Source organism: Emys orbicularis, chromosome 7 (genome assembly GCF_028017835.1).
Source record: "Emys orbicularis isolate rEmyOrb1 chromosome 7, rEmyOrb1.hap1, whole genome shotgun sequence".
NCBI classification, from domain to species: domain Eukaryota; kingdom Metazoa; phylum Chordata; order Testudines; family Emydidae; genus Emys; species Emys orbicularis.
In genome coordinates, this window is record NC_088689.1 from 10796022 (window position 1) to 10816990 (window position 20969).

Here is a 20969-nt window from a genome sequence, read left to right on the forward strand (position 1 = left end):
TGTCAGGGGTTGCCGATTCCAGGAGGGACGCTTTTGGCTGCGGCACAACGCGGAAGCCTCTTGGCCGTGAGCAGCTGAGACCGGCTTCTCCTTACCGCCGCCGTCTCCGGCCCGGACCCTGCCGCTACCATGTCCTCCGACTTCGAGGGCTACGAGCAGGACTTCGCGGTGCTGACAGCGGAGATCACGGGCAGGATCGGGAAGGTGCCCAAGCTGCTGGGCGGTGAGTCGGAGGGGCTGGGTGCCTGGGTGCAGGGCAGTAGGGCGGGGTACCTGCGTGGGGGAGTGTGAGGGCAGGGGGGCGGGGTACCTGCGTGGGGGAGTGTGAGGGCAGGGGGGCGGGGTACCTGCGTGGGGGAGTGTGAGGGCAGGAGGGCGGGGTACCTGCGTGGGGGAGTGTGAGGGCAGGAGGGCGGGGTACCTGCGTGGGGGAGTGTGAGGGCAGGGGGGCGGGGTACCTGCGTGGGGGAGTGTGAGGGCAGGGGTACCTGCGTGGGGGAGTGTGAGGGCAGGGGGGCGGGGTACCTGCGTGGGGGAGTGTGAGGGCAGAGTACCTGCGTGGGGGAGTGTGAGGGCAGGGGGGCGGGGTACCTGCGTGGGGGAGTGTGAGGGCAGGGGGGCGGGGTACCTGCGTGGGGGAGTGTGAGGGCAGGGGGGCGGGGTACCTGCGTGGGGGAGTGTGAGGGCAGGGGGGCGGGGTACCTGCGTGGGGGAGTGTGAGGGCAGGGGGGGCGGGGTACCTGCGTGGGGGAGTGTGAGGGCAGAGTACCTGCGTGGGGGAGTGTGAGGGCAGAGTACCTGCGTGGGGGAGTGTGAGGTCAGGGGGGCGGGGTACCTGCGTGGGGGAGTGTGAGGGCAGGGGGCGGGGGTACCTGCGTGGGGGAGTGTGAGGGCAGGGGTACCTGCGTGGGGGAGTGTGAGGGCAGGGGTACCTGCGTGGGGGAGTGTGAGGGCAGGGGGGGCGGGGGTACCTGCGTGGGGGAGTGTGAGGGCAGGGGGGCGGGGTACCTGCGTGGGGGAGTGTGAGGGCAGGGGGGCGGGGTGCTTGGGGTGGGCTGGCGTGAGTAGGTGGGGAGGGACCCAGCGTCGGTGCTACTTTCAGCCCCTGTGGCAGGTGCCGGGCACGTATCCCGGACACCTCGTTATCTGTAGGTCGCTGAGAGGGTCTGAGGCACCGCCCGCCTTCCGTGCGGAGGGACGCGGAGTTTGTAGCAGGACCTCCCCCAATATTGCATTGGAGTGTCCGCCGTTCCCTGTCAGACCGTCGCTAATAAGAGTCTGATAAACATGAAACATTTTCTCCATTGGTGGGGGAAGGTCTGAGCAGCAGCAGCAGCAGATGCACTGGAGTGCTGCCTGCAGGCTCAGGAAGGGGACAGTAGCTCAGTTTGCACTCTGGTCACAAGTGGAAAGGTATTTCGGTAACCATGGATGCACAGATTTTTAAAACCCAGCATAAGGGAGCATTGAGAGCATATCATTTGATCTTCTCCATAACGGGCCATAATTTTCTGGCTGATATAGAGCACATTGTTTAAAAAGACATTGCTCTGTGGTTGTACAGTATCAAGCACAACAAGGCCCTAGTCTGTGATTGGATGCTATGTAGATGCTACCAAAGTACAAGAAATTGCTTTGATTTTTGTAATTTCATAACCTCATTGGAGAATGGCTGGATAAATACATTAATCGTCTCAGCATAATCTCAGTTGTTCAACTAAAAAGAATAAAAAAAGATGAGGAGCGATAGATATGAGGTGGTGTGCTTCAGCAGACTTTTGGGAAAGACTGCTAATGGCCCTCTCCCCCACTCTGAAAGCAGGAGGGTGGGGGGGTGTAGTAGTGCTGCTTCTGCATAATACAAATTTCCTTTATATGGCAGAGCTCCTGAATCCCGCTGACCTTGTTTCCTTCTGCTGCATGAGATGGACCTGCTAGAAGCTTCCCTTTGAATTTATTTGAATAGGAGAACTTCTGGTTAATTTTTTCCCCAACATTCAAGAATTTAGCAGATGTTGAGAGACTATTGATTCGTTTAGAAGGATGACTCAACTAACAGTCCTTATTGTCACAATACATAAGTGTCCCAGTGGGGAACTTAACCAAGGCTGTGTGGTATTACAGAACCAACAAGCCGTAGGAACAAAAGACGTCTTGAGGAAGAAATATCTTCTGTGAAGGCAAATAGCGTTAGAAAAGCCAAGAAAATTTGGATCAGGGGAGTGGCTTCTAAATAGATTTTCTGTGAAGCCCCAGCAGGTCTTAAGGAAATTAAGCTGATGGCTTCTTGTGTTTTATTAATGTTCCTTAGTGTCTGAGAACTCTGTCCCTCCTAGGGTATGAATCAAAAGTATATTAATAACAGTTTGACTGCTTGAGCCAAAGGAGAATATCCCCTGACTGGTGATGCTTTTCTAGAGCTCTAACATCTAGGTGCTAAAACTGTTACATGCTTTCAACACTGTCTGTTGTCTGAGTTCTAATACTGTCCCCTGGCATGCTATATATTTGTAGGCAAACAGTCTCTCAACCTCTTCTTTAGTTTTCTTTGGGTGTGCTTTTTTCTTTTGTATTAAATGAAAGAGGGAATCCTACTTGCCTTCTTTACTTGGGTGTTGTAAGGATTACTTATTTCAGGACTTGAAAAATCTTTTTACCTATTTGCTAGTTATGGGGGGAGGGGAGGGCCTAATCTGTCATTTTTGGCAGGACTCAAACTTTAATTTAAAAACTTTTTAAAAAAAGAATTGTAGTACTTAAGCTTGTGAAGACTACTTCACACATGTAAACTGGTTCTGCATTATTTTCCTGAGCCTGCAGACAGACAGCCCTCTTTCTTATAGATGCGATGCTTTTGCAGGGCTATGATGGTGATAGGTACATCATAAGAATTTGAGAGAACAGAATAAGATGGGAGTGAAATGTGATTAAAACATGTCTTACTATTCAGATACAATTCTGAATACATTCAGAGAGCAGATTTCTTCTTTGGTCACTTGTCAGGGTAAAACTGCATTTTAAAATGACTTTGTCATTTATGTATTCTTTCTATTTGAACAACTAACGTTATACCAGGAAGATTAATGTATTTTTCCAGGCATTTGCCAATGACATTATAAAATTACAAAAATCAAAGAAACTTCTGGTTCAAATTAAGATTTTCTTGGTGTAATAGTACTGTTTATAATCTAAAATTAATGACAGAGGTTTAATATTATTAGAAAACCTATTGTAAAAGCTTTCAGCAGTTGTTATACTTTTATTAGTAAACAGTAATTAAGAAGTTACAGAGCAAGCTGATTGGTGAAAGCCAATTGCTAACAAAAGTTAAATGGAGACCATTATATTGGTTGAGAAATGTCCCTAATCTAGTATATTTAAATTCTTTTGACGTCAATTTCATTTTCCATGTAAATGTCTTGTATGCATTGTGAGAGCCTTATAATGGTGCTGATTGTGTGTGCACAGAAATGAGATACAGTTGATTTTTATCCGCATGTGGTTGGCAGTGGAGGCAATAGACATTTTGCCAGCATCATTTTCAAACTGAGTTTCAAACAAAAAATTTTGTTTTCAAACTGCTGTCAGGGAGCATGAAGAAAGCACTGCTGAAGATGATTCTGACCATCATTAATACAAACAGGGTGCTCCAGATGTATTGGAATTCAGGCAGGTTGGTGGCTTTGGAGGAGATGTCACCACAGGAACCACCATGATGCTGTGCGGATGCTGAAGGAGAAGCAAGAGGATGAAAGCTAGCAATTACTTCTACATGACTTTTTCCTGAATTGGCTTTACTCAGTAGAGCACCACTTCTGGGCTCAGCCAGCCTGTACTGACTGGTGGGACAGGACACTGTTACAGACTTGGGTTGACCAGCAGTGGCTGCAGAACTTTAGGATGCAGAGGGCTGCTTTTCTGGAAAACTGCACAGACCTTATCCTCGGTTTGCAATGCTAGATCACCTTCTCAGTGTGGAACGGCATGTGGCCATCACCCTCTGGAAGCCTTAACACCCCTGATTGCTGGTGGTCAGAAGCTGACCGATTTGGTGTTGGCAAATCTACTGCTGGTATTGTAGTCATGGAAGTGTATGCTGTTATTAAGAGGATGCTATTATCCTGGATAATAAACCTTGGAGATTATTATTATGATGTAGGGGATTATTGATGACTTTGAATACTTGTGGTTTTCATATTGCATAGGGGCCATTGATGGACGCCACATGCCTGTTTGTGTCTGTGACCCCACTGCCAGGCATTGGAATTAATCAACAGAAAGAGGAAGTTATTCTTGATTATACAAGGCCTTCTTGGTCATTATGGCAGGCTTGTTAACCGTAATGTGGGATGGTCTGGAAAGTGCCACGGTGCCAGGATCTTTAGACAACTTTCCTGTTTTTTGTAATGAAATGAATTTTTTTCTTCCAAAACCACTATGGACGTTAATGGAATTGTAATTCTATCTGTTATGCTGGGAGACCCAACTCACCCTTTCCATGGTTTGTTAATCCTTTTACTGGACACTTGAATAGAGAAAGGAGCTGCTTAACTATACCCTGAGTAGCTGCAGAATGACGGAAGTATGCATTTGGAAGACTGAAAGGAAGGTGGAAGCGACTCATGACCAGGCTGGATGCTTCAGAGAAAGATCTGCCTTTTGCACAATGCACAGCGACTATGAGAGCAAGGGAGAGCCTCTCCAAAGGGTAGGAAGTGGCGAGACATTATGAACAGCTGGAATGGAAAGGAAATACTATGTATAGGTGTTGCACTTGGAAGTCAGCAATATCTTGTAACATGTGCACCAAACTAGACTACTATCTTTACCTAAACGTCTCATTCTAATACTGCTGATCAGTGCAAAGTGCTGTGTGAAATGGGCCATAGAAGAAACTCATCCCGCCCAGATATCTTTTCCTGAGGATGCCTCAGACAGCAAGGGGCCTATGGCCACCCACTGAGAGTCTGCAAATGGTGATATGCTCATGTGACCCTGGACTCCATCTTGGACCAGTAATTTACCGCACATAAGGGCTATGGGCTTCATTTGGGACAGTACATTTCCATGCACATGGCAGAGGATATAAAAAGACACCTGAGACCTCTCCATGTTGCCTCTTTTTCCTGCCCTAATTGTCTGGACTATGGATTTCAACTAAAAGGAGCATTTTGAACTATAGACTGAAGACCTTCCAATCTTTTGGAAGTTACCAGAGAGACTTTACAAGCCAGCAGTCTATTCCATCAAACCTGATATAAGGACTTTGCAATTATTTGTATTTATATGATCTGTTAACCATTTATAACGCCGTTCTTTTCTTTTATTAATAAATATTTAGTTGAACTCTGGGGGAGTTTGGTCAGTAAGTGCTGGAAATGTGATGAAAAACTTTGCTTGAATTTAATATACTGTAATTTTTTAAGTTAGGCACTAAAAAGCATTTTGTCTTTATTTTCTTGTAATCATTTCTGAATGTTATGCCTCATTGCTTGTACTCACTTAAAATCTATCTCTTTGTACTTAATAAACTTGTTTTATTGTTTTATCTAATCCAGTGTGTTTAAATGGAAGTGTCTGGGTAACTCCATGTAGGGTGGTAAATTGTGCGTATATTATTACCTTTAAAGGAATAACGGGCTTCATATAGTTGGACTGTCCAGGAGAGGGCTGGACAGTATATGACATACATTTCTGGGGGGAAATCTGAGATTGGGCGTGTGTTGGGGTCACCCAGAAGTATGATGAGGCTGCTGAGAGCCAGAGTGTAACCCAGGTGTAGTTGGCAGGCTGTAGCTACATACAGACACTCACAGAAATCACAGGTGTGATTTGCATGCTGGAAGGCTGTTTGTGAGCGGTCCTGGTGGGAGCTACTATCAGCAAGGTATTATAAAGCACTCAAGGTTGCAGGGCAGGAGTGACACAGCCCCTCACTGATCTGGATTGCACCTCAGTATGTCACAATTATATACTAATTTTACACCAAAAATAATCCTTTGTGTCAGATACTAAGAGCTAGATACGCTTTTTCTAAAATTGTATACATGACTTTTCTTTGCTGCGAAGAGCAAAATTTTATTTCTCTCTTCATAATTCTATTTTAGATGAGAAGAAGCAGATGGTTGCAAATGTGGAGAAACAGCTAGAAGAAGCAAGAGAGCTGGTATGTCACAGAATTTCAAATGTTATATGAAAATTCCCGTGGAACAAATAAATGAAAGTACCATTAATGTAATATTCAGCATATATTCAGAAATAATGTCCTGTCCATAGTAATGTGAGACTTTTATTAGAATATGAAACACAAGCAGGAAATGTCTCAAACCTTACAATCTTCTGTTAAGTAACATATTCTCTGTACCTTTGTAGTAGACTTTTAGGGGCTTTGAGGTATGTTTTTAGAAATCTGTGTGTGGTAACTTTAAAAATAACCTTTTGTATTTCTGTAATGCCTGAATATTGGAAGATCTTAAAGTGCTCTAGAAACCCTAATTAATATGACCTGCCTAATACTCTTGTGAAGTAGATATTGGGTAAATTGAGGCACAGAGCTGTTAAGTGAGATACTCAATATCTTACTGGGATTTGGTGGTAGTACTGGATACTGATCCTAGAAGACATTGTCTAGATATTGGATATACTTTGTTCAAAGTGTTCTACAGAGACCCCACATTCCAATAAACAGCTGTGGGGTTTTATAGTATTCCCACTATCAACAGTCCTATTTCTTATGTTAAAAAATAGTGCAGAAATTATAAGAAGGAAAAATATAGGTGCTAGAACATTAAATAATGGATTTCAGGTGGTAAATATCCCAATATGTGACTTGGGTGTGCCCAGATTTTCAGGGCAGTTATTTATTGTATGTATTCATGCAGCAAGTTATGTAAGAGGAGTATGTGTGAGTGGGAGAGAGGAAACACTGCTTGTAATAACATCCATGGATGGAAGGCAGTATAAGAGTGCAAATTCTTTTTCTAATGTTTGTTAAATTTATATCAACATGAGAAATGTAATCTTAGCCTTTCATCAAAGCATTAACTTCTTCTCGTAATATGTAGCATGATGAGAATTTCATCTGTGCCCCTTGTGTGGGAGGTTTGGAGCACTTCAACTAAAGTATACAAGTCTTATTGCTTATATTCTTGTTATGCAGGCTAAAGGCTGGGTTCTGCTTTTGATTGTACACACATGATTCCTACTGACCTCACTGGAAGGCCTGTATTTGCTTCTGGTGGCTGAAATGGGTCCTTATTCTCATGAATTCTCAAGCCAGGCAAAGTCATGGAAGCTCCTAATTGTCGGAACTGTTTTTCCTCCTTCCTCATCTTCCCCAGTATAGCTAATAAGGCTCCCTGTTGAATCCTAGTAATTACTCAGGACAGAGCTTCTTCATAGTAAATGGAAATAAATTTTGTTTTTTGCAAGTCCAGCAAACAAGCTTTGTGGTTCCTCTTTGCCTAAATGTCTGGGGTGCAGTTTAAGTTGCGGCTGAGGGGACAATGAGATGTGGTATTCAATTGCACCTGAGGTTGGCTTTTTCCATGTGGTGAATAGCAGTTTGCTTGTGGGGGATTTGGGCTCCTTGTTACAATTGGATTATGAGTTTGATCTACTAGTTTCAAAAATATAGCCTGAGCGTTAGGCTATGGAGCTGAATTTAGTGATTCCATTCCTAGCCTTTCTAAGTAATTATGTCCGTGACCCCGTTACTGTTTATGAGCACTAATGATGAGTTCTGTTTAAACTGTACGCACTCCAGCGCTGGGACCATGTCATATTCTTGTTATACATTTTATGATACTGTAGAAATGCTTTTTTACTCCTGAGCATGGGGATACAAGAGGGTGATACGGCCAAAGCAAATTCATGGTGTTCACTTACACAGCTGGAGCCCTTGTTTCACAGTCAGAGCCCTCCTGTGGATAGAACCATGGGCAGGGACTTGGGAGATTTGGGGTCAATACCTGTCTTAGCCACAGACTTTCTGTGTAACCTTGGGAAAGTGACCTAATATCTGTGTCTCGGTAGCCTCGTTCAGAAAGAGGGATACTATTATTTCCCTACCTCGCAGGTGTGTTCCAAAGATAAATTAAATGATTGCTAGGTGCTCTGATATGATGATGATTGGAGCAATGCAAGTACATAACAGACCTTCTCTCTTCCCTCTCCCTCACAGTATTAGTACAAGGCAATTACATTGTAAGTGTTTCAATGACAAATCATTCAAATTTTGGTTTTCTGTGCCAAGTAATTCTCTATCATTGCTTGTTGAAATGAGCAGAAATTGACTTAATGACTTATTTTTCTCCTTGTGTCATAGTACATAGAAATTTGGATGATTATTTTCCCCTGAAGATTAAAAAGAAAATTCTCCTTTAACATTTTTATCCTAATGATGATCTTAATTTAATGTACTGCATTTTTCTTTCACGCTTTTGTTTTTAGATCTCATCGCTAATGCTACTGCAAGTGCTTAATGCAATTATTGGCTCTAAGCAATTACCTAACATGTCCGTGATTAATGCCAAGGCTTGGATTTAATAATCAATGTGAACAAAAACTGCTAATAACAGAACTGATTTAAAAAGTTTCCTTTTAAAGTAAGGGCTACAATAGAAAAACAAAACAAACCATTGCCCTAAATTGCTACCACTTGTAGTCTTGGTACATAGATTTGTTCAGTTGTACTATCTGATCAAAGAACTATCATTGGAACAAACTTTTCTTGTTTTAATTCACTTTATTTTGCTTCCTTCTTGGTAACAGAATTTGTTGACAGTGCTTGAATTTATTTATGATGCCTAAGGGTTAATTGTGTTTAACCCATGTTTTCTGCCTTTTTAGCTGGGTCAAAGTGCAATGCCAACTGAATGAATAGAACAGGAGTACTTGTGGCACCTTTGAGACTAACAAATTTATTTGAGCGTAAGCTTTCGTGGGCTACATCCCACTTCTTCGGATGCATAGAATGGAACCTTCCATTCTATGCATCCGAAGAAGTGGGATGTAGCCCACGAAAACTTATGCTCAAATAAATTTGTTAGTCTCGAAGGTGCCACAAGTACTCCTGTTCTTTTTGCGGATACAGACTAACACGGCTGCTACTCTGAAACCTGAATGGAGTTGGCTTTGGATGTGTAATTTCTTTCAGCCTCCTAGACTCCATTAACAAGAGTGAGATCTAAAATAAATGATATCTCAAGTAAAATGTAATAATCTTAACTTCCTATATGTAGGAATGCTATTTTGATGGTATTTATGCTTTCAAAAAAACACAGTAGTCTAGTTCTGATGCCACACTTCAGGAAAGATGTGGGCAATTTAGAGTCCAGAGGAGAGCAACAGAAATATGTCAGGTTTTCTAGAACTTTTATTATGAGGAAAGGTTAAAATATTGGGCATGTTTAGCCTTGAGAAAAGGAGACTGAAGGGGGACCTGATAAATCTTCAAATATGTTAAAGGCTGTTTTAAAGAGGATTGTTATCAGTTGTTCTGTCTTTACTGAAATTAGGACAAGAATTATAGAATATCAGGGTTGGAAGGGACCTCAGGAGGTCATCTAGTCCAACCCCCTGCTCAAAGCAGGACCAATTCCCAACTAAATCATCTCAGCCAGGGCTTTGTCAAGCCTGACCTTAGAAACCTCTAAGGAAGAAGATTCCACCACCTCCCTAGGTAACCCATTCCAGTGCTTCACCACCCTCCTAGTGAAAAAGTTTTTCCTAATAGCCAACCTAAACCTCCCCCACTGCAACTTGAGACCATTACTCCTTGTTCTGTCATCTGGTACCACTGAGAACAGTCTAGATCCATCCTCTTTGGAACCCCCTTTCAGGTAGTTGAAAGCAGCTATCAAATCCCCCCTCATTCTTCTCTTCTGCAGACTAAATAATCCCAGTTCCCTCAGCCTCTCCTCATAAGTCATGTGCTCCAGCCCCATAAACCTTTTTGTTGCCCTCCGCTGGACTCTTTCCAATTTTTCCACATCCTCCTTGTAGTGTGGGGTCCAAAACTGGACACAGTACTCCAGATGAGGCCTCACCAATGTCGAATAGAGGGGAATGATCACATCCTTCGATCTGCTGGCAATGCCCCTACTTATACAGCCCAAAATGCCGTTAGCCTTCTTGGCAACAAGGGCACACTGTTGACTCATATCCAGCTTCTCGTCCACTGTACCCCTAGGTCCTTTTCTGCAAAACTGCTGCCTAGCCATTCGGTCCCTAGTCTGTAACGGTGAATGGGATTCTTCCGTCCTAAGTGCAAGGCTCTGCACTTGTCCTTTTTGAACCTCATCAGATTGCTTTTGGCCCAATCCTCTAATTTTTCTAAATCCATCTGTATCCTATCCCTACCCTCCATCGTATCTACCACTCCTCCCAGTTTAGTGTCATCTGCAAACTTGCTGAGAGTGCCATCCACGCCATCCTCCAGATCATTAATGAAGATATTGAACAAAACCGGCCCCAGGACCGGCCCTTGGGGCACTCTGCTTGATACCGGCTGCCAACTAGACATGGAGCCATTGATCACTACCCGTTGAGCCTGACGATCTAGCCAGCTTTCTGTCCACCTTATAGTCCTTTCATCCAGCCCATACTTCTTTAACTTGCTGGCAAGAATACTGTGGGAGGCCATATCAAAAGCTTTGCTAAAATCAAGAAATAACACATCCACTGCTTTCCCCTCATCCATAGAGCCAGTTATCTCCTCATAGAAGGCAATTAGGTTAGTCAGGCATGACTTGCCCTTGGTGAATCCATGCTGATTGTTCCTGATCACTTTCCTCTCCTCTAAGTGCTTCAGAATTGATTCCTTGAGGACCTGCTCCATGATTTTTCCTTGACTTTCTTCTTGTTGCTAACATACCTGAAGAAACCCTTACTTAATCTGGAGCAAGGGAGATTTAGGTTAGATCAGTGGTTTTCAACCTTTTTCATTTGTGGACCCGTAAAAAAATTTGAATGGAGGTGTGGACCCTTTCGGGAAATCTTAAACATAGTCTGCAGAGCTCCAGGGGACTCCAGGTGTTCCCAGGGAGGTTGTGGGATCGCCATCACTGGAGGTTTTTAAGTACAGATTGGACATACACCTGTCAGGGATGGTCTAGGTTTACTTGATCCTGCCTCTGAGCAGAGGGTTAGATTTGATGACTTACTGGGTCCCTTCGAGACCTGTATTTCTATGATTCTACGATACTTGAGAATTAAGAGGTTGTCTTTTTGAAACACAAGAGATTGCATGTAGCTTAGCACTCCAGTTATGTATGCATCTTCTTTCCCTTGACGGTAACTTGGCTGTATAGTACACAAATTTCATGTTTAATAAAGTTGCATTTCAGAATGTGCTAAAGTAATTTTCTCATATTATTAGAAAATAGTATTTGTGTGGCTGATAGGCTTAGTTTTGTTTGCTCTAAATACTTTTTGTTTACCTCCGGTCTTTAGAATCCAAACAGTATTACAGTTCACATAAAATGCTGAAAAAAAGCAAGCCTTAACAATTTGTTTGCGTAATTCTGTGCAGCTAAGAGGGAGACTGCCATTAATGGAACCGTAGGCCGCTGTGAAGTCTCTCTCTCTCTCTGATAGCTTTCAGAAATCATTGTTCGCAGATAATAAATTAACTTTTTATTCAGAAGGTATTATCCTCTCTGAGAACAAATTGGTTAACATTGGATAAGAATTTCTGTTGCACAGTAAATGTCATAAAGGAATGACCTGCTGATCGTGACATTTTGAAATGAAAAGGATAACCTTGGACCTAATTGTAAATTTATGTGTTTTATGACAACAACATCATGGTCAAAAAAATCTGGTTATTTGACATTACTAGCACATAGGACACTAGTGGATTTTTTTTTTAAATGGCTATTTGAGGGAACTGCAATCATTACCTACTCTTTGCCTGGAAAAAAATGGAAGGACACTAATATGATATTTGGTAATCTATTATACCAATAAATATTCTAAAAGCAGTTGTTGAACTGTTCGGTAAAGAATCCCAAATCCTCTTTATGTGACTCTACTCCAGCACTAACCAACATGTGGAAGGCTTTTTGTAAGAACAGCAAGTAACTGAGAAGCCTTGGTTTTATCTACGCATCTTTGTTACTTACCACTATGGTGCCTATATGATGTTAGGAGTAAGGCTCACTCATTTTGGATAGACTCTGGATTAACTTCCAGTGTCAAGCATATTTTGGATCTATGGGTGAAGCTAAATGATCGAATGAGGAAGGCTCATGATCTAACGAGGTAAGTAGATATGTAAAAAGATGCTCCTTTTAAACGTGCTGTGGGAGTATTTATTTGTAATTGTTTTTTTATTATGTTCAAATGCCAGATTCCACTTGTATGGACTAATTCTGCTAGTTATTATATCACCAGGTTGGTTTTATTAAGTATTAATACTACCATATCTGTACTTGCATAGGGTGCTGTCTGTCAGCTGAGTTTTCATCAGGGATAAGTAGGCACTTTCCATGGCATATGCTACCAAGTAGTTTAATTTGCTTTAATAGCACCAGTATTTATCAAGTGCGTGTACTTAGTAGCAACCTGCTAAACATTCATGATTCTTTGAATATTGGGGTGCTTCCTTTCTTAAGCTGCATTGACTAGAGGGGAACAGGTCTGCTGTTACCTGCAGGAGAAGGCAGCTGGTACACAGTACAAAGGCAGACACAAAATAGAGCATATTATTGGATACCTATCATGTGCATGTATGTGATTGTCATGAATTACTGTATTAGAAATCTTTTTTTTTTTTTTAAGTAGGAAAATTGGGTAAAATGTGTAACTCTTGCTCCCGGTTGAGATAAAGCATTTTTGATACCAGTTGTATTTTTATTCTGTTTCAGGGGTTCTCAACCCATTTATTATTGTGGGCTGTATGTGCAGCTCTCTGTGTGTTATGTGGGCTGCATCCACTATATATATATATATATATATATATATATATATATATATACATACACACACACACACACACACTACCTGTACGGCCGTGAGGATGTCACATGGGCTGCAGCTGTGAGGTGATAGGGCCTCAAGTGGCCCGCGGGTTGAGAACCACGGATTTATTTGCTTGTGGCATCCAATTCCTTCCCTAGTAAATCTGATATTTTGTTTGGGGCGGGAGTGGGGCGGACTCCTCTATGCATAGTAAATTCTGAGATAATCTGTCTTCATAGAGGAGGCTATGTATACTGGCTATGTATACTGGTCCTATAGCACACTTCAATAATTTGCCCATTCTTTGTTCTTTTGCAGTTGACTATAAAGATATTCTAAAAAATAATAACTAAAGGACACATCATTTTTGAAAGGCTAAGATTTGTACTAGAAATGGGCAGGAGTGTTGTGCTGTGTGGTCTTCTAAGCTTGCTGTGGTCTATTCCTAAGCTTTGTTCTTAGCCAATGGGGGTGTGGGTAGGTTATGTTGAAACATATGTGAATCAAGAGATCTAGCCATATTTTCCAATTTGTCTAAATTTATAATCTGTTCCTTATTATGAAATAAGAGTAGACCGTAATACTGCTGTTGTGGGAATGATTCTGTACAGCTGTCCCCACCATTGCACTGTAAGAACTGAAAGAATACATCTCCCAGGATTACATATTACATACTTTTCCTTTAGCTTCCATTGCATTATGATTGAACAAGTATCGGTAATAGTAGGGCAAAAGATACTTTTTAAGTTTACCTTCAGTTTTCTTTTTTCATGCTTTTCAGGAAAAAATGTTGCAATCTAGCTCTACTCACCTTGATTGTATTTGAAAGACCAATATAATATTTGTAAGCATGCATGCTGAAATCTATGAATAAGCATGAAACTTGATTATATTTAATAGCTGCAGAATGAAATCTGTTTTCTCTGCTATAGTATATATACTGCAGTACCTCGCATGATATTCATGAAAAGTTACCAGCCTAGGCAAAAAAAAAAAATCTCCTTATCTACCCTCATGATGACAGCAAGGAAGAAACTTTATTATTTTTCACCGAAGCATGTAAACTTATGCACTACTTATATATCGTTTGGGACAGCAAAACCATGTTGTTTGCATAAAGGACCAATACAGACTAATCCAAAATTTTGGGCGGGATATACTGCTCCCCTTCTAAAACTGCTGCAAGCTCATTTAATGTGAAAACTAAAGAAAGAGAGAGCCAATAAGCAGCCCAGACAGACTCCCATAATGATGGCCATAGCTCAACTTTTCACCCTAACTGATCATATCTTTAACTCTGGCCACTCTTTGGCTATGAAGGTTTCTCAAAAGAGAGAGTAACTTAAAAACTATGCAAATCCTCACAAATTTATCCCAGAGACTCTCTCTCTTAATGGAATCAAAATCTGATTTCAGATCAACGAAGGCTGTATAAAACTTCCCCTCTTGGTGGAACAAAGTTTATAAGTTGGGTGAGAGAGGGCAAAATAACTGTTGGTAGAGCAGTCCTTCTTGAAATTGGCTTGTTCCTCAACAAATAAATTACAACTCTTTCCAGTCCTCTAATCTCCACAGGAGATACTTGGTATGGATATTAACAACCATGTCTAAAAGGCTAATAGGTTGATAATTTCTAGGTTCATTTGTCACTTTGGGGGAAAGGGGGGGGCAATCCCTACATATTTTTATTAGTAAATAATTTTGCTAACACAGGGGCCCATCAAACAGTATATTCCTTATAGACTTCTGCTGGGATAAAATCCTCCCTTTTATTACATTGGTTTTATCAAAATTCTGACTTCCATGGTGGAGACTGTGGGCCATTCTGGATAAGGATAGCAGGTGAGGTCCATCGAGGTAGACCAAACCAAAGGGTTAATAGATGGATTATCATTGTACAAGGCAGAAAAATGTCTCTCCAAAGCATGTCTGGGAAAAGAGCGTCAAATTTTACGTTAATCTTGTGGTAGACCATTGCTGCCATCATGTAAAATAGAGGAGATTTTTGTTTGTGGCAGTGAATTCAAATTTCTTCCAAAGGACCTTTTGATGATGCAACTTTTTCTTATTCAGCATTTTTTATAGTCGTTTCTAAGGATAACTAATATCTTAATAGAATAAGAGGCACTATTATTTCTCAGATCCCTTGCAATAATCTGAAAATGTTTTTTATAAACTGAAGCAATCCGAGTCATGACAGATTCTCTTATCTTCTAAAGGATTAAAAAAAAAAAAAAAAAAAAAAATTAACGGTTGAATCATCCTGTAATTTAACAGTCTCAGTTTGTGTGTGCTTGTGATCAAAAATTAAGGTCCAAAAAGCTTATTCTTCAAAACTTAACAAATCACTGGGTATGAGCTTCTCTCTGACTTGAGGCTTTATTACTACTACTACTATCTAGTGCTTCTCATTAGATCTCAAATTGCTTCTCAATCTTTAATATATTTATCCACAGCACCTCTGCAAAGTTGGCAAATGTTAGAAACCCTATTTTTACGGATAGTGTCTCTGAATTAATTCCCTAAGTGACTTGCCAATGGTGATATAAGAAGTCTTTTGGTGGAGTAGGAAACTGAACTTGGGTCTTCCAAGTCATAGGCTTGTGTCCTAATCACTGTACCAAATAACTGATTCCACTTAATATATCTTGAGTTTACACTTTCAAAATCAGGAGTAAAACACAATCTGTCAAAATCCCTTTTGGAAAAAGTGGCTGAAGGGCAGAAATTCACCTCCAGGTGTTAACGATCACTGTCTGTAAAAGCCACTATAAAACTAGAGAAACAAGACCACCTTAAAATAGAAACTGCAATATAGTCTAACACATTGCCCCATCTAGAAGATGAGTGAAAAATGACCCTCCAGATCATTGCCATCTCTACCATTCAAAGTCTCCAACCAAAACCTATTTAAAATTACAGAAAATTTACAACCTGGAGTATTTCTTACCTTGTCCTTAGCGTGTCCGGGGGAAGTGAAGATCACACCCTGTTAAATGAGGAGGGGGAAAACTAAAAAATTCCTTATCCCCAGAACTCGGTTGGTCATAAAATTTCCCAAAAGAACAACTTTTCCGTAAACAAGTCAATGAGAAATTCAAGCCCTGCTCAGAAAGACACACTATAGAAAGGGAAGCTCGAAGGGGCATATGTATATTCAGGGCTAATGGAGTACATTTATTTGGGAAAATAATACTAGAGGCTTGAAAATAGGGATTGCCTGGTGTTATTTACTAGTTATAACATTTAACTTGGAGATGAGCAGGGCAAGACCATTTGCAGGTTTACCCCTCTTTGCATGCTTAACACCCTCTTCAGAATTCAAATACAGATTCAAAGCCTGGTAAATCGGACTCATACTTAGAACCCAAGTTTCTTGGAGGAACACTAAATCAAATTGAGATAAATAGTTACTGAAATCCAAATCCTGGGAGTTACTTTTAAGGTGGAATCCCTGTCAGGCCCATCTAGTCAATCCCCTTCCCTTTCTAGGGTCTCAGTTGAAAAATTGTTATGAAAAACTACACCATTGGTTTTGTGATTAGGCCTAAATGTCCCAGGATAGTGATCTGACCAGGGCCAGCTCCAGGCACACACCCCTTTTTTTTCTTTGCTTTGGCAGTTCGGACGGCTATTTTTTTATTTATTTTTTTTTGCTTTGGCAAAAATGGTAGAGCCGGCCCTGTCTTCAACTGTCCTGGATGGTGCATAGGACTTGAGTAAATGGGTCTGAGGTTGGACAGTTTTGTTTCACCTGAGTAACAGGTTATAGTCCAACAGGATTTGCTTGGTGGCCTGGTCACTCTTTTTTTTGTTTGCTTGTTTGTTAAAAGGAACAAAGATTCTTTTCAGTTGCATTTCATAGCTTTTTCCTTTTGATCTTTTAAATCTGAATATCTCTATAGTTAAGGAGAGGTTTCATATGACAGATTTTTCCTAACTGTCCACTGAAACTGGTACTATGCAAGCCATTTAAATTATAACCACTAACTTTCAGTTTTGGAAAGTTGGGCCTAAGACAAAGAATAATATAGAAGTAAAACTTGCTTTATATATTTATTTCTCTTTATTACCAGAAAACCATTTAGAGAAACTATGCCGTACAATTTCCCACTAAGTACCATATGTGTTCTGAATAGATCAGGCTGAATGACTTTTAAGTGAATATTTTATAAATCCGTTGATTAAATCCGGTGCCTTTCCTGTGGCATGAGACTGAAATCTCAAACTGGAAATAGTTTTCTGTGTAAATGCTTATCTATCTCTTATAAAATTCTGCAAATAGTAGTTTGGGACTTTACCTAAATGAAAGACATTTCTCTTCCCGTGCCATACTGTCATGGCTGAGATCAGTGGAAAATGAGTAAATATTGTCCAGCGTGCCTACTGCTATTATGGAAAGGTACTATTTTTTTTCTGTTGTCTTTTTTTTAAAAGTGAACTGAAAGCAGTATTTTAAAAAGTAGATAATGGATTCTTCACTGTGGCAAAATACCATTCCTAAACAGGCAGCAGCATACTAAGGAGGCTGCAGTCCAATCGGTAGAGCAAATAATTAGCAGCTACACCATTCCTGGGTTCTAATTACATCTGATTCACTCTGACTTTGTGCAGTTTCCTTGAGTGTCAGCCCACTTAGCAAGAGGGAGGAAAAGGTAATCAGAAGACCATACTGAAAGCTAGAGGCTGTCACTGAAATTTCATATATAAATGTGAACAAAACAAGGATGTAGCTGAACATAAAATAAACGTAAGTTTCTCTCCTGTTTTTCAATTACTAGCTTGAACAGATGGAACTCGAAGTTCGAGAAATCCCCGCCCAAAGCCGAGGAATGTATAGCAGTAGAATGAGGAGCTACAAACAAGAAATGGGAAAACTTGAAGCGGATTTTGTGAGTATATTTTACATATGATAAAGGACGGCATTTAAGAAGAAACTTACCTTAGTGTAACTGTGTTTCAGAATGAAGTAATCACTTTCTTCCATTTCCCCAACTTTCTCCAATCAACTCCACATGGGCAGACTTTGGGGGAGAGAATAGTCTTAACTCATGCAAGGGTGGAAGGAGCTGTCCTCTCCCTGTCCACAAATGCAATAATATCTGCGCAAAGTGCTTATATGGGGAAGAACCTCCCTAATCGTTTGCTAGTCTGCAGTCCCAGTTAAACTCTGCAGACTACTTGCTCCTACCATTGTGCCCCCCCCTTCTTCCGCCCCCCCATCTCTCTCTGTCCACACTCTTCTAGCCCTGTTTCTTGGCAAGGACTCAATAGCAGACCATTGTACTTATACTGTGAGAAGTCACTTAATTTTACAGGGTATTATGAGACTAGTATGAAGTACCATGTTTATAAGTTACCAGTTATAAACTACACTTATGAAATGAATCCCAAGTTCACTTCATTACTCAATATCCATGATTTCTTTTCCTTGATGTTTGGATACTCATTGGCTGTTTTTCAAATCAGTTATCCTCAGTGGATCTTTCAGGTACCAAAAGCAAACTAGCATGGTTCTCCTGTCTGTGTGCTTGTGTAGCCTGCAAGCCACCGGTACTGTTTCTTTTGACTTTGAAGTAGCGAATGGATTTGTGTACACACAAAATTGCTTCTAAAAGGGCTGACTGAAGACTTCAAATCCATCTGCTATTTCTTTCTGGGTGTAAGTAGTACATGTGACATTATAGGGTAAGCAGCTTAATGCTCCATTGCATCCCAAGGGTAGAGCACCAGACTGACAGAGAGTGCTATCTGTAGTTGGGGAGTGAACGTTACTATGTATGTTGAGAACCCCCTATGTCCCCATGGAAACTCTTTGCCCCTTTCTTACTGCCTGCCATGCTCTAAATAGCTAAGAGAAGGGAGATTAGCCATGTCACCTTCACAGGGAGAAGAAAAGGGAGAAACTGGAATTGGGTAGGAGGTGAGGGCCCAGTGAGAACAGACTGGGATCTGTATAATGATGAAACAGGGTTGCTTGGGGGAAGAGAAGAAATGAGAGGGGCCTATGACTGAGCAATAGAAAATAAGTGATGGAAGAGCCTGGGATGGGGATGAGGGAATGCAAACAGCGCAGAGAGAGAAGAAAAGAGGGAATAGATCGAAGTGATGGAAAAAAAACAAGCAAGCTATTTACCAGAAAAATGGAGGAAAAGAGTAAAGGATGGAAAAGAGAATGCAAAAAGCAATAGTTATGATTAGAAGTATGTTACGAGAGCTGAATGGTTCAGTTCACTGATGCCACTGTAGCTAAGGTGACGCAAGCATTTGTGTTCTAATACTTGTTTTCAGACACTGATAATTTTCACAAGTTTTTACGTACCGGGCTGAGATTCCTTCTGGCTTGCTCTTTACCCAAAGGTGAAGTTTCTGGGAAAGTTTACGTTCCAGTGGTTTGGCTGTGCGTTCAAGGAGACAAGGGAGGAAAATATGGCATAAACTCTCTCGGCTTTTTGAGCTGCTCTAATAATATAGTGACTGGGGGAAAGCAGATGAAAATTTTCATTGAAATGGAAATGCCTTTTGAATATTCTGGTGAAAATCATCTTGACTGAGTTGTGATCTGTTGGTTGTAAGCAAAGAGTTTACAGCCTAATAGGAGCGCTAGATGACACCTGGAAAATGTGGTTGTAAGTACATGCCTTCTGAAACAAATTCACTTTTACTGCAGCTGAGGGTAAGTTTTTCTCATTATGAGCAGGATTTTCTTACAGACTCGCTTCTCGAGGTTTGCTGCTCTTCCAAAAGATGCATGCACATGTGAGCTGGCAGATTTAGACATCGTTCTTTATAAGTGGAATTGGAAACTCAACCTGGATCCCATTTACGTTGGCTACTCCTACCCTTCCTTACTGTGTGAAGGAAAGTGAAGCTGTAAGTGGGCATTTATCAATCAGCAGAATACTGGGGCTAGAGCCTAGTACTTCATTTTGGGACTAAACCAGAGGTGGGCAAACTACGGCCCACGGGACCGTCCTGCCCAGCCCTTGAGCTCCAGGTTGGGGAGGCTAGCCCCTGCCCCTCTCCCGCTGTCCCTCCTCTGCCACAGCCTCAGCTCGCCACACCGCCAGCGCTCTGGGTGGCAGGGCTGCGCGCTCCTGCAGGGCAGCGCTGCAGCGTGTCTGGCACCGGGCGGCGCGGCTGCCAGACATGATGCTTTGAGCGGCATGGTAAGGGGGCTGGGGAGTTGGATAAGGGGCAGGGGGTCCTGGGGGGGAGTCAGGGGACAGGGAGCAGGGGGCAGTTGGATGGGGAGGAGGTTCTGGCGGGGGGCAGTCGGGACGGGGAACAGGAGGGGTTGGATAGGCCTGGGAGTCCCAGGAGGCCTCTCAGGGGGCGGAGGTGTGGCTAGGGGTTGGGGCAGTCAGGGGACAAGAAGCAGGGGGGGTTGGATGGGTCGGAGATTCTGAGGGGGGCAGTCGGGGTGGGAAGTGGGAGGGGTCGGATTAGGGGCAGGGGCCAGGCTGTTTGGGGAGGCACAGCCTTCCCTACCCGGCCCTCCATACAGTTTTGCAACCCTGATGTGGCCCTCAGGCCAAAAAGTTTGCCTACCCGTGGACTAAACACAGAGGCTTAGAAGATTTTGTGTTGTTTTTTTTTAAACTGAGAGGACTTTAAACCAAAGCACGAGTCTGTCTTACTCAGTTCTCTTCCATGTTTTGAAATGTAATGATTATAGCTGTGGATGGCCCTCTCTTGGCCACTTACCTATGTAATTTAAGTAGAAGAATGTGAAAGCTGATTTAAGACTAATACTGTCTCTTCAAAGTGAATTGCGTAAAGCATCTGGATCAGCACTTCTCTCAAACTTTAAAATGAATGACATAAATGGGACTGCAAGTTGAATTTTATACACATTGTAATGAAAAAAATCTATTCTGTCAAGTTTTTTGTATGCCTGACAGAGTCCTGAAGACTTACCCCAGCTCAAGCAGTTATTGAAACCAACTTTTCGGCAATATTATTAAAACTTAAGAGCAGGATGCATTAATTCTGCAGACGGTTAG

General features: G+C 41.9%; 1 protein-coding gene across 3 annotated transcripts in view; it reads left to right on the forward strand.

Annotated features, from left to right (window-relative positions):
- Nucleotides 1-55: 55 nt before the first annotated feature.
- Nucleotides 56-20969, forward strand: part of VTI1A (vesicle transport through interaction with t-SNAREs 1A) — a 333655-nt gene continuing 312741 nt past the window's right edge. For all 3 annotated transcript variants that reach the window (XM_065407890.1, XM_065407891.1, XM_065407889.1), the window contains exons 1-3: nt 56-223; nt 6108-6166; nt 17745-17855. In XM_065407890.1, coding sequence (XP_065263962.1) covers nt 130-223; nt 6108-6166; nt 17745-17855 — 264 coding nt within the window. In that variant the 5' untranslated portion in view covers nt 56-129. The remainder of the gene's footprint in view (nt 224-6107; nt 6167-17744; nt 17856-20969) is intronic.